This window comes from Neopelma chrysocephalum, unplaced genomic scaffold, assembly GCF_003984885.1.
Source record: "Neopelma chrysocephalum unplaced genomic scaffold, ASM398488v2 Primary Assembly neopelma1_80b, whole genome shotgun sequence".
Lineage (NCBI taxonomy): Eukaryota > Metazoa > Chordata > Aves > Passeriformes > Pipridae > Neopelma > Neopelma chrysocephalum.
This window is the reverse complement of record NW_020897742.1, coordinates 10,166,190-10,181,108: the sequence shown is the minus strand read 5'-3', so window position 1 is coordinate 10,181,108 and position 14,919 is coordinate 10,166,190. Positions and strand designations below refer to the sequence as shown.

The window sequence follows — 14,919 nt, the reverse complement described above, 5'->3', positions numbered from 1 at the left end:
AAGAGCATTATTAAGCCAAAGTTCGATTAGCTAGTGGTAAACTCACAATCCACATGTCCATCGTAAATTCGCACCAGTTTAAGGACGGTGATGTGCTGCCACATGGTTGTTTCAGCTGTGCTGTGCCCAGTGCTGCTGGAGGGAGCCAGGCTCTGGGCACAGCTTGAGCACTCACCCTGCAGCAGGCTGGCCCTCGTACTGCTGAAAGACAGTCATCCTTTATGGAACCCTCTTTCCATTCCAGCGAGGAGAAGCAATGGAGCAGGTTGCCCATACAGTTTGTGCCGCCTCCAGCCATAGAGGCTTTTAAGACCCATCTGGATAAAGCAGTGTGGTATAAACCTGCTTTGAGCAGATGGCTGCACTAGAGACCTTCTCTGACCTGAATTACCCTATTCCTATAAATACTTACCTGCCCTCCATGTACCCGGAAATTGACCCCTCTTTCTCCTCTCCTGGAATGGAGCTACACCTTGGAAAATGCTACCTCCGAAGAGCTGGGACTCAAGGAAGACCTAACTCTTATCCAGCTGGACTCCTTTAAAAAAGTAGCTTTTGCTTTGCCTCAAAGCATATGCAAACACTAAGTAATCTACAGACTGTACATGCAACATGTACACATTGGATTGCCTGGTACTTATACATAAAATGACTTAGTATTACAGGTGTGAGAAGCTTTGCAGGTATAGCTACAACCGAACACCTTACAAATAGTACAAGAGTAATAAAATAATATTTTCTAAAGTTATCAGCTCTTAAGTGTTTAGATCTACTAACAAAAAAAGATACAGACCATTATCACTTCATATGCTTATTAATTATAAGAGGTTTCTGCTGTAACAATTCCTTGAGCATGCGAACAAGCATCCAGAAATGTACATGAAACACATGCACACACATGCACACACAGACAGGCAAACATACTTACATCAAGTTTCTCTCTTCCTCTTTTAAACTTACTTGTTTCGAAGCCAGATAATTTCTGGTTTAGGATTGCCTTCAGCCCTGCAAGTGAAGTACACTGTATTCCCTGAGGTAACGTCCACATCCTGAGGCTCTGATGTAATTCTTGGCCTCTCTGTATCAACAATAAAACATACAAGGAACTCTTACTTGTTTTAAAACTATCAAAAAACAGTAAATAAAAAGATTTCCACACACCTTGTAAAAAATAGTTTTCACAAATGCTTTAACTTAAAATATGTATATGCTTAATCAGAATTAAATGCACTTTTCCTGATCCAAAAGTGACTGTGGGATTACTGATCTCCTCCATTGTTCCTTAGGACCTTTTAGCAGACTGGAAATAGATTGTGCAAATTTGTATCAGGTTATAAAGTGGCTGTTTTATTTATTTTAACAGAGATTCAATTTGTCTATGAAGGAAAAACTTTAGAGCAGCAAGCACAAGTGCCATTTAAAATAACTTCCTCTAGATAAGTATCAATGTCTAACCTGCCTCTGACAGAATAATTGGTACAGCTTACTTCCTGCAGTTTCCATATTCAGGCTCCTTAGATGTGCAGAGAGCTGGTAGGATGCCATGTGAATTCTTCTTGCACCAAATACCCTTTGTAATACCTATTTCAAGAACCTTGTAGGTGCTTATGATCATAATTTTCATGATCAGAATTATATCCAACACATAACCAAAAGGACAATTCACTTATTTTATACCTCGGCTTCAACAGGTGGTTGGGCAGGCAAATGACCACAGCTTGATCAAAAATCACAGAATCACAGAATACGCAGAATTGAAAGGGACTCACGAGAATCATTGAGTCCAACTCCTGGCCCTGCACAGGACCATCCCCAAGAGTCACACCATGTGCCTGAGAGTATTGCCAAATGCTTCTTGAACTGTCAGGCTTGGGGCTGTGACCACTTTCCTGAAGAGCCTGTTCCACTCCCAACCACTCTCTGGAGATGAAGAACTTTTTCTCTAATATCCAACCCTAAACCTCCCCTGACACAGCTTCAGGCCATTCCCTCGGATTCTGTCACTGGTCACCACAGAGAAGAGATCAGTGCCTGCCTCTTATTTTCCCCTCATGAGGAAGTTGTAGACTGCAATGAGGTCTCCTCTCAGTCTCCTCTTCTCCAGGCTGAACAGACCAAGTGACCTCAGCCACTCCTCATACGGCTTCCCCTCAAGGCCCTTCACCATCTTCGCTGCCCTCCTTTGGACCCTCTCTAAGAAGTTACTATCTTTCTTATATTGTGGTACCTAAAACTGCTCAAAATGTTCAAGGCCAGGTGAGGCCATCCCAGTGCAGAGCAGAGCAGGACAATCCCGTCCTTCGACCGGCTGGTGATGCTTTGCCTGATGCCCCCCAGAACACGGTTTGCCCTCCTGACTGCCAGGGCACTGCTGACTCGTATTCAACTTGCCATTGAGCAGGACCCCCAGGTCCCTTTCCATGGCACTGCTTTTTAGCATCTCATTTCCCAGTCTGTAGGTACATGCAGGGTTGCCCCATCCCAGCTGCAGAATCCAGCACTTCCCCTTGCTGAACTTCATGTGGTTGGTGATTGCCCAGTCCTCTAATTTGTCGAGGTCTCTCTGCAGGGCCTCCCTGCCTTCGAGGGAGTCAACAGCTCCTCCCAGTTCTGTGTCATCTGCAAACTTGCTTAGTATCCCTTCCAGTCCTGTGTCCAAGTCATTTATGAAGGTGTTGAAGAGCACAGGGCCCAAGATGGAGCCCTGTGGGACCCCACTGGTGACAGGTCACCAGTCTGATGCTCCCCCATTCACTATTACCCTCTGTGCTCGACCTGTGAGACAATTGCTCACCCACCACATGATGTGTTTATCCAGCTATGTGCTGGACATTTTGTCCAGAAGGATCCTGTGAGAGAGAGTATCGAAAGCTTTACTGAAATCCAAATCTGCATTTTGATTTCAGCACACAAGAGGTGCTGGGTTGAACCCCAGGGTGCCCATAGGGCCAAGTTTTTGCACCCCTAAGATAAAGGAATACCGACAAAAAAAAGAATTACAAAGGTGCTTATTCATTAGTCCTCAGTGACAGAGGATTTCAGTACCTGTTTGGGGCACTCCTTATAACTATATATGAGTAAAAAATAGATTCAGTGGCCCAAACCTGATTCCAACAATATCAACAAAATTTTAACAGCAAGAACTGTGTCAAAAGGTGCAGTTCAGTAAACCTTCTTTGTTTCTTTTCCCTTCCATAAAAGGGAATAAAGGATAACAACAGTATTAATGCAACACCAAAGACCATAGCTGAAAATCTGGTTATGATCAAAACTGAAATATAAAAAGGAAAATTAAACTCCTTCAGGATAATCACATTTAGCTCCTCAAGGAGAAATTTCAAATATGGATGTATTTGTTTCATTAAAGATAGGTTGAAGGGTAAAAGCAATCAATTCTGTCAGAAACACACAGAAATAAAGAAGAAACAGAGGGATATTTCTTATTAACCAGAGGTGGCCAGTGTTATCAAATAGAATAGAATAAAAAAAATACAGTTTAGATACACGTAACACATTAAAGGATCCATCAGGAAGTGGCAAACTCACCACAGTTCAGTTCTTCTGGTGTTATCGTGGCCACTGATCTTCCCTGGATCCTTCGTGGATACTCACAGGTAGCTGCTGCTTGAGCATTACCCGATTCTGCATACGTCTTCAACAGCTCCGCAAGCCACAGGATTTCACAGTCACAGTGAAGAGCGTTTGAATCCAAACGCCTGCACAAAACACAAAGCAGCCACAAGTCTGTTAGCAAGCTTCGACTACTTTGCTAAGGATCAACGTGGTTTGTAAATGGAGCAAGGCCTTTACCTGTGAATATAGACAACGGACAAAATGCAACGCAGGTGATGGTTACTTGCTTATAGGCACTCTGGTAGCCTTTATTAGAAAAATGTGTATTATTTTTACTGCACAGGCAGTAAAAATCACAGAATGCATCCAAACATCACAGTAAGCATCTACAATGTTACTTTTTAACCCTCGCATTTAGTGAATAAATCAGATTTTATTTAGATGTTATACAAACTTTGCTTAAATAAGGAACTTACACCATTCTCCCTAATTTTGTCTGTTTAATACTTATTAGTACAGCAACTTCATAGCTACCCTGACATTTTTACAACTTCTCATTTTGCTGATCAGGCAAATGAGACAAAGACCCACAGTTTTATTTCTGTATTAAGCTCTCATTGAGTTCAGAGGGTCAATGTTTGTAAAACATTTGCCTATTGCAGATAACGAGAATCCATAAATTCTGTTGACTTTTTTTCCAGTAGTGAAATGCCCTGTTACTACATCAAGCACTGCACCTTCTGGTAGAGGGCCCTGTAGGAAAGAAAATATTAAGTACAGAAATCTGTACTAATCTAAATATATCTGTATCTAGACTGGAAATAAAACTGCATGGCAAAACAACCTTAGTTTGGTTTATCTTTGGTGGAAGTAAACTTTTAGATCATTTTGTCTTTTAATATTTCTCTTAACCTCTTGCAAAAATGCCCACATATAGTTTCTTCTCTGTTCTCCTATGAAAATCAGACACGAACAAGCAACACTATTTTAAAAGTCACTGTACAAATGTCTCTCACTATGTCAGATGTTAATGGTAAAATTTAATCTGGAACTCAAAGTCAGGGTGTGACTTTCAGGGATAAGTTGCCCCAGGCCAGAGGACACCAGGTCAGTGTAGCCCAGTGTCCTCTTCCACTAGCAGCCACTATTAAATTTCCCCTCTACATAGGAATTATGTAAAAAGCCCTCCTTTTTTGTTTCATTTGAACTACGGAAGAATCTAAGGAAGGTATGAGTGGAGCAGCTACTACTGGAAGGTGCATACATCATCAAAATTTACAGTGCTCTGACTTTCACAGCTGGAGGTGAGATTTCACAACTTTATTAAACCAACGGAATCTGTTGCATCCCTTGCAATCTCTTTTCTCAGTGGAGATTGTGCTGCAACTTACTGCACTGCACAGCCTCAGCAGTCCTCTTGGAAAGGTGGGTATGAATGCATGACTACCTTTCTCAAAACACCAGTCTTGGATAATTTAACAAATGTTTATCCTAGATCAGTGGAGATCCAAAGTGAAGGGCAGAAAACCCTCTGAAAGTCATCTTACAATGGTACTCATTCAGTTCAAGTTTTCAAATGTTACTGAGGGACTAAAAACCCTCTAGTTTTCCAAGATAATGTCATTTCAAGAAGAACTGGCTTCTGGAGTTGCTTGAAATATATAAGCTATAAGAATGGAAAGTAATAGTTATATTCTTAAATCATTGAGCACCTTCTTATAACCATGCTTTTAGCATCAGATAAGGACAAGTAAACCAAAAGAAAATACCAAATTATCAAATATTGAAAGACATCACAGAAGGATCACCCAGTAAGACATAGACAAGAGGAGGGAAAAAAAAACAAAACAAAACCCAAAGAACAATCCATATATTATTTAGTCTATAAAACAAGACCACATTATTACAAATAATCTCAATACAGGAAATAAACTTTAGTCAGACACTAAAGACAGTAAGATATGAGGCAATGGTCTCAAACTATGCACATAAACAACTGGAGCACAGCTTAAGAAAAAATTATTTAATATTTAAAACAATCATGAACAGCATTTACAAGGAAGAGAAATATTGCAAGAGGAGAGACAGTCTATTTGGGTTATTTAAACTTTCTTTAGTTGAGTAAGAATTCAATTTACTTACAGTCTCTTCATAGATTCTAAGTGACTAAATGTTCCAGGAATCAAATGAGCTATTCTGTTGTTATGCAAAAATCTGTTAAAAACATAGAAATATGCATGTAATAATTCAGGTATTTTGAGAAAAAGTAGTCTTAGAAAATTTAAAAAAAAAAAAAACACAAAAACCAAAAACCTTTTTCAGCAACTAATTGGGTACTGTTTTTTAAAGTGGCCTCCAAGGTGTAATTATGTCTGTATGGGGAAAAAGAACCCATAAGTAACCAAAAGGAAGGGAGTTCATAAGCATTCAAATGAGAAATTAAAAAAAAAAGACTTATTTTCTAATTCTTCATTCATAACATTTGTTTTAGGCCAAACATTGATCACAGCTCTTTAGGAAATAGTTTTGCAATAGAAAAATATACCACATGCAATGCTCACTTATGCATGCTTCTAAGGTCAGGCTCACTATGTAGTAGTTACAGTATAAAGTTTAGATTAAAAGTAACCCATGGCAACCATAAAATGCTATTTTCCAGTTTCAAACACTTGATTTAATTTAAACAAAGAAGCAAGTTGACTTCTGAATCTTACCCCAAGAAAAACAAACTTACAGCCTTTCAAGTTTTGGAAGATGAGTAAAGGATTCAGGTTCCAGCGTTTCTATTTGATTAAAGTGCAGATATCTGAAAATATGTTAAACAAAAAGAATACTGTAACAGTTTTCTTAATGAAGATGACATATCTTAAAGAATTTGTTACTGTTTACGCACTGTTTACAGTTCTAAATGGCAGAAGTGATGTAGCAGCTTAACTTTTTTCTGTTACCATCTGAATCTCGTACTTGAATCTGAGAAATACAAGAGTTTGCAGATCACTATGTAGAGAGTGTGTGTGTGTGTGCGTGTACACATACATGAGCAAAAAAAAATTGCTTGACAACCACTGCTTTAGCAATTTTGGAGATAATACTTTGAAAACTCTTTTGCCAAGTGTGATTTTCATTACTATGCATGCTTGAAAAAATGTATCGAAAAAAGAAAATTTTTATTTTTTTACAGGAAAAATATTGGTGGCTGTTTAGAAAACATTCACAATTTCAACAGAATAACATTTTTAGGAGACAACTGTTTTCAGTGAGTGAAAATTTCAGATGATTATGAGAAATAAGCTTCTCTAGTTCAGGAACACAAGCATTTAAAGTATTAATGCTCTCAAAAGGCAAATTTGTAACATAAACCCAAGTTTGACTAATTTGACTTTATACAAAGGGCTACCCAGCAATTGGTATACAATTAACCACCACAGCTGTGCTCTGTTTGATGCTCTGTTGATGCTTATGTAAGCTATTAATATTACACAGTAACAAATATTACACAGCTGTTACTCCTGTAAAACTGAAAGTTAACACAACAAGATAATTAACCAGACTATTAATCTGTAACTGTTGTGAAAAGGACTGCAAATGCAGGATCATTCCAGCATTGACTATATTGTGGAGGTACTACATAACCTTGCAGATGAGAAAACAAGATGAAATAGATAAGACTGGCACAAGTAACTGTGAAAATTATTTATAGACTTTGAATCCTGATTATATCCAAATGTATTCAAAACTCCTAAAATTTCCTATTTGAATTCTGACAAACTCAGGAACATCTGGAGAATGTGCATATACAGAAATCACTGCAATCTGAAGAAAGAACAAGCCCATCATTTAAAAACAAAAAGGACAACTCAGAGCCCAGTGTTTCCTGAAAAATTAATCCTTCAGCATGAAAAGGTCAAGAATGTAGGCAATCACTTGTGCTGAAACACCACATGTGCTCTACTCCTGATCTGAGCCAAAAGGTCACTGCAGAGCGAGGAAAGCGGGAAGAAGCGGTGATTAGGGCAGAGTCCTTGCAGTGAGCTCTGGAAAGCGTGTGCAGCAGGGAAGCCAGGCACGTGCCTGGCAGCCTCCCAGACTCCTGCCAGCAGCAGCACGGCCAAGCGTGAGCCAGCAAGCAATGCCAGGGAGCAGTGAATGGGGACCACAGAAAAAGCCAATAAATCAGCACGGGTGTGATCAGGCACATCACACTGTCAAGTCTGCCTACTGCCAGTGCAACACGTGACCATGTAGTGTATTGAGCATAGAGTATGATCTTGTTTGCATAAGGAAACAAGAAGTCCATCACTATGCTATGAGTGCCAGTTTTCATCTCCCTTTTGAAAATACAGGCCAATTTCTTCTAAATTAAAAAGACATATCTCAGAGACATATTTCCTGCAAGGTTCATTTGAATTGCCAGCAGAGAAGAGAGAAACTTCAAGATCCAGCCCTGAGGAAGGACTAGCTGGTATGTGCCCCATGGGCAAGGCCCAGCTGTGAGGTAGGCAGGCACATCTTGCCAGGAGCCAAGGCTCTGCTCATTCACCTCCCCAGCATCAGCAGCATTTGGGAGGGGGCAAGGCAAGGTAGGGATCACTGCAATGAAAGAGGATGAAGGGAAATACCAGGCACAACTATAGGGTTCATTACTTCTGATGCAGCTTTGATTTTGGAAAAAATTACATCCACTACTCCTTGTGCAGGCAGCAGTGATTTTTTCCTTTTTAACTTTGTTAATTCTACTTGCATTTTTATGCTTCATGAGCACCTTGCAAACGTATCTCTTTATATTCACAATAAATTAATCTCTTGTACTTTAGCATTGACAAGGAAAGATTTATAGGTACAAGTAACACCTCTTATGAGAACAACAAAAAACATTGGCAAAAGCAGGTACATGAAGGCACAAATACCCTTCTTCAGGGCCATGAACTGGAAGTGAAATAAGCAAAGAGTGAAAAAGGAAGAACACCTCTCGGATGGTTTAAGTGATGCGTACATCACGAAACTCAAAGCAACAGCTCATAGCAGCTGTTTAGTACTCAAGGCTACTATTCTTACAAACGGAATGAATACTTTATGTGCCTGAAAGCTCACCTGGTTTTTCCAACCAAATTAAAAAATATTTTTGTTATAAACCTTGTCTTGTTTACAACCTCAAATCATCACAGATACAAATAATTCAGGTGCTGAAGCACATCACAACAGTTAATTTTCCTCATCAGATATCATGCTGTCTAAAGCAGCTCAAAAAAAAAAATCATGAATTTCAGCTGGAAAATACTCTTAAGTGCATCATATTAGTTGGGCTAAACAAGTTAGTTGGGTTTTGCAGGTCTTTAAATTATGACTTAAAGAAATCCTGAGCAACTTGTCATACAACTTATTGACTGAACAAGGCGTTAATTATCTGGACAAAATAATTAGCAACAAGTGTAATTCAAAGTAAAGAGATGTAGAAACCAGATTGCATTGTAAGTCTAAAATACAAAGAATAAAAAATTTGTTGGCGTTATGACCTATATTTTATCACTTAGGTTTACCACTTTCATTATGTTCTTCTATATACTGCATTATTTCTTTTTAAAAAATATTTTAATATTTTAATTCATATAATTATGTCTTGGATTTGAAATTCACTTCAAAGGCAGTCATATTTGGGAAATAATCTCACTCTAATGTACCTTTACAGGCATCTTTTATGTTCAGATTACAAAATACTCTAAAAATAGTAATATCATGTAAAAATTTGATATTAAAAAGACTTTCAGAATGAACATTTATAGAAATAGCATGGAAGAGTGATTTTTAAATATATGTCTTTCTTTTTTAATTCTAAATTCACTATTAAGAATGAAACAGAAGGAAAAGAAATACTTATAAGAAAAAGAAGTCCAAACCAAACACTCACAGGTGAAGATAAAGATTTTATCAAATAAACATAGTATAGATTTTCTCTTTCTTATTACTAATCTTGGAGGATGAAAATTTACAATAAAATTCAGTCCCAGTGGTATTTTTCACAGCACTAAATTTAGAATTATATCTTCTGTAGCTTTGTATTTTTTGTGGGGGAGTACTTTTACCATATATGCCAATTGTTCATTCCTAATAGTATCACCACATTTTAGTGGAAGTAGTTACCAATCCATCAGACAAGTAAGTTCTGAATTTAAATAGCATGTTTGTCATTTTGATTATTTGAAAGAGAATTAACAAACATGTATTTCCCACATTTATCAAAGAGCTTTCCCTGCCCAGGGACAAGAAGTAGCAGCCTTTAACCACAAGGAAAGAGATTTAAATGTGTGTTATGGTAATGACACAAAATACTAGAACAGGATACTTAAGGAGATTATGAAATCCTCTCCTTGAAGACTTTTAAAATAAGGCTAGACAAATACCTGTTTCCAGTTTGTTGTCCCTAGCTGATCTTCTTTTAGAATAAGAAGGATGTACTTCTCAAGCCCCTCTCATAACTTTTGGGTTTGTTTGTTTATCAATTAATTCTCTTTCATTACTCCTTACCATAGGTGTTTTTAGCAGCAACTTTACGCAGGCTCCACTGTGTTAAATGTGCATAACTGCTGACATAGTTAAGCAAAAATCAGAAACTCTTTGTAGTATAAAACTTAAAAAAATAATTAGCAACTTTTCAAAGCTGAAAATTGAATTGAGGGGGAAAAAATGATATAACAAGTTGCATCACTTATATGTAAGTTAATGTTTTTGTCTGTTAATTTCCCCCCCAAATATGTTCATAGGTACACAAACTACAGCATAACTCTAGTAAGAGCTTATAAAGAGCAAAATTAGTATGTTAATATGAAGGTTAAAAGAAAATGCGTAACTAGTATTCCACTAAGATTAGGTAAACACATTTAAATAGTTCCATTATCTCTCCAGTTAAGGACTGCAGAGTACACTTTTTGTCCCTGATACATACGGCTCTTAAGCTGTCCACAAAAAATACAACAGATATTTGGAAGAAAAGCACTGTACATACATATGGAAAGGGACTGCATTTAGAGCTAGATCTTGGGATCCAAATTCATGACCTCGAAAGCCAGGTCTTTGTGACATTTCAGGTGGGATTCAGTTGTCTAAGCACAGGCATACAGAAGCACATAGCAGTTGTCTAAGCACCAGCACATAGAGGCAGCTTTTGTTGCCTTTTGAGTGCTCTCTGCCTTCCGGTTGCTGCTCCAAAAAAATGTAAGTTTCCCACAGCTTTGTGATGCATTTCCCAGACCTACACATATGTCTTGCAGATTTAACAGTGTCTAAACTGGTACTAAATGGCTACTTTTCATGAGATGACTTTCTCCCTTATGCCCAGCTGTGACTGACAAGTTAGATGACGAAATATGTATGGCTCAGTGTGTTTGAGTATCTAAAATACCAATTTTTTCAGAATTTACTCTAGCACAAATGAGTTTTAAGATCTGAATCAAGGATCTTATTCCCTTGGCAGAAATTTCTGAAGGAAAACCTATTTTGACTACATCAGCAGCTAAGAATTCTGCCACAGAGGTTTAAGGAGGAATTTGCCAGCTGCAGTAAATACTGAGGATTTTTTGTCCCTTATACGTGCAACAGGCCTCCTAAATCTAACTGTATTTAGTTTCTGTCAATTAACAACAACGACAATCACCAGAAATGTGTTTGCTTTGCTGTTCATTCTGCTTCACTCGAGTAGAAGAAATTATTATGAAACAAGTCTTTCCCTGAAATCTGGACCACAGTATCTACTTCTGAGAACTCCGCTGAGTGCTGAGAAGAGCATTTGGCAGAGTCAACACAACCAGTAGCAAAACGTATTTGATAACTTGAGGCCACAGAGGTCTCAAATGCAGAAGCATCAACTGAGTAGTTGATACAGTCTGAAACTGAAGTTAGGACTCTTGGGAACTTGCTTGTCAAGAGTAACTCTGGTCTTGTCAACAGTTTTTCTCCAAAGATAATGTGATAAAACAGACCCTATAGAGCCAGAACATATTTTTATGCTAAAGATGCATAAATGAAAAATCTCTCATAAACTAAAAATCTCAATGAGTACTCTCCATTAAATTTATTTCCGTGCCTGCCACTGGCTTTATGTGTTCCCATTTCTCTACCTGACAAGCCTTCTGTTTAGAATCTGCCCAGGAGAAGGGCTCTAAAATGCAGTGAGCTCTCTGACATACATCCAGTGGGGAAGTAACTGCCCCCCCGCCCCAGCAGCTCACCAGACCAACTTAGGTGCTGCCATAACACAAGGGTAGGCACTGAGCAGTAGTTGTGCCAGGCTCAATTTCCATACTTCCCAGCTAGAGATGAGACTCAAATCCTTTTCAAAACTTATTTTCATACAGAATAATGTTGATGTCTCAAAAGTTTGAGCTTAAGCTGATACAGTATGACATCACTGTGGGCAGAGAGGCTTAACTGCAATCTAACAGAAAAGGTGTTAATATTTCAAAGTGATTTATGTTATTCAGTCATAACATAGATCAAGAGGAAACAGAGCAAAAAAAAAAAAAAAGGCAAATGTTGCCACTTGCAGCATATAAGGTTTGTGGCATGAGGAAAAACATTATTCTGGAAATATTAGTACTTCAATAAATGGGCCTCAGTATTTCAAATTCTATACAGAAATTAAGAATTGCTATTAGCATGCAAGTAAGTCCTACCAGTTGCTGTCAATATGCTGCAGTAATCATTTTTGGAGTAAAACATGGAGGACAAGTAAGGCATTAAGGAAACAAATTATATATTTATATATGTTTTATACTTAAAACTTTTGTTTTATATAGAAGCTCTTCCTTCAAAAGGCATTTATTGCCCTCTAAAATGAGCATGTATGATTTTGTACAGATTTATAGTAACAAGGAAACTGGTACATACAGAAAACTTGATACCTTTCAGGAGCTTAAAAATTTATATTCAGCCTCCCAAATTTATACACGACAAAACTCATTGGTCTACTACTGTTATTTGGTACTCAAACTGTGAAACCACTATGTCTTTATTTACAGCTCTTTGAATGTATAGCAATGCTTTCTGAGTACAGAATCATAAAGGTTGGAAAAGACCTGTAAGATAATAATCTTACCCATCAACTTAGCATCACCACCATGTTCACCATTAAACCATGCCCTCAAAGTGCCATATTTAGTCATTTCTTGAACACTTCCAGGGATGGTGACTCCGCTACTTCCCTGGGCAGCCTGTTCCAATGCCTTACAACCCAATCCATTAAAAATTTCTTCCCAATCTCCAATCTAAACATCCCCTGGTACAACTTGAGGCCATTTCCTCTTGTCCTGTCACTTGCTACCTGAGAGAAGAGACCAATTCCCAACTCGCTACAACCTCCTTTCAGGTAGTTATACAGAGCAATAAGGTCTCCACTGAGCCTCATCTTCTCCAAATTAAACAACCCCACTTCCCTCACTTGCTCCTCATAGGACTTGTTCTCCAGACCCTTCACCAGCTTCATTGCCCTTCTCTGGAGTTGCTCCAATGCCTCAACCTCTTTCTTGTAGTAGTTGTAAAACAAAATATAGTTGAACTTTAGGGAATCAATACAATCGGGTTTTGTCATACTAAGGACTGCGTTTTTCATTATTTTTCAATAGAAATTATTCTTCAGTCATTATACAGGAAAAGAAGTATGATTTTAATCAGTCTTCCTAGAGGACATTAATGAAACATCTACATTACAAATTACAAACTTTCTTACTTTTTAAATGTCTATATATTGTAATGATTAACATATAAATAATAGTAAAGTTTTAATTTAAAAATCTATTCTCATTTTCAAATATAACGAAACTGAGTTAAACTTCAAGAGTCTAATTCAGCCTTAGTTATGTTCCATAAAACAAAGTAACTGCTGCAGTCAAAGAAATTGCAATATTACAAAACCTAGAGGAATGAAATAAGGTTCTCTAAGCAATACACATTAGTTTTCAACATTTTCCACAATAATGCTTCTCCTTTTTCAAAGCTATGTGTATGGACACCAGGAATGCAAATCACAAATAAAAGACAAACACAGAAATGAAGAATTTGACACAGAGATCACTTGTGTTTTTTACATGCAAATGATTATAGGGCTCTCTGCCCAACAACCCAGGGAGTGCAGACATGCAGAGCATGCGGGTAGGATGTGCGGATCAAGGCGTGCACTTTTCCTCTGCAGGGGAACCATGGAGATGACAGCACAGAAGAGAAAAGGCACTTACAGTTGTTCTAGAGAGGCAAGTCCTTTAAATGCTTGCCTGTCAATTGACTGGATTTCATTCTTGTACAAATAGCTGAAACAAGAAACAATCAGTAATATTAGTACACAAACAAGAGCTACATGAAGGTGGAAAAGAAGAATTAAGTTGACACATGAAGACAGTTTTTCAACTGCATATTAGGAAAAAAAATACAAAACAAAAATTAAAATACTCTGTCCTTGAGATTTCATCCCAAATGTCTGCTAAGGAAAAAAACTCTGGGGCCTTGAAGGCCTTGAGGCTCTAACCCAGATGGTCTTGGGCTTCCCAGTGCTCACGGTATTACTTACTGGTTTTTTGTCCCTCGTTTGCTTGATTCATTTGTCAAAAGTCAAAATAAATTCAACTCAGTGGGACAGAATCGCATTAGAAGTGCCTTTACCAGAACACACTGGGGAATGGCACTAGCCTCTTGTTTTCTTTAAAAATCTCAACTGAACACTGGTAAAATATTCAAATTATGATTGGAATATGTATTTTTACTGGACTTGGAGAACAAACAGTGAGAATTTCTCTAACTCTGCCTGTGTCACCTTTTGAATATTTACAAAAAAATACAAGTTATAATATTGGTATTGCATCCATAAAGCAGCTTTGTATATTTGTTTTATCACTGTGTAGAACATGGACATTAGGTCCCCATTGATACTCTATATATAAACAGAATAAATACATGCAGAGTACCAGAATGATCACATTGTCTTTTTTACAGAATTAAAATACATCAGGATGTATTGCTCACGTGTATATGCTCACGTTCATCATGTTCTTAAGGGCAAGGATGGTTTAGTGAGGGGGTATTGCAGAAAAATCACACAGTTTAGCTGATGACTGCAGTTTCTGCATGGAGGCAGCAAATGGAAATATTCGGGAAATACTCAGGGGGTTCAGTGTCAGTCACTCTTTTTGTGTTAGGATAGGAACTAGTTCGTGGTTAAAAACTTTTTCACAATTATTTGACAAATGATTTGAAATTCAGTTAATTGGGAATGGGTTTTTATGAAAAGGGAATGAAGAGACTTTGCACCACAAATAACTTAGCAGGCATCTTATTAGTAGTGGTTTTGGCTTTTCTATTATTACA

General features: G+C 37.8%; 1 protein-coding gene across 4 annotated transcripts in view; it reads right to left on the bottom strand.

Annotated features, from left to right (window-relative positions):
• The window catches only part of PXDN (peroxidasin), a 93,880-nt gene that overhangs the window by 45,063 nt on the left and 33,898 nt on the right, over nt 1–14,919 (bottom strand). For 2 of the 4 annotated variants that reach the window (XM_027690244.1, XM_027690246.1), the window contains exons 4-8: nt 13,797–13,868; nt 6,308–6,379; nt 5,716–5,787; nt 3,547–3,716; nt 961–1,078 (exon numbers count right to left, since the gene is read on the bottom strand). In XM_027690244.1, coding sequence (XP_027546045.1) covers nt 961–1,078; nt 3,547–3,716; nt 5,716–5,787; nt 6,308–6,379; nt 13,797–13,868 — 504 coding nt within the window. Of the gene's footprint in view, nt 1–412; nt 756–960; nt 1,079–3,546; nt 3,717–5,715; nt 5,788–6,307; nt 6,380–13,796; nt 13,869–14,919 lie in introns of those variants that run through there. The other 2 variants (XM_027690245.1, XM_027690247.1) reach the window with 2 other exon arrangements.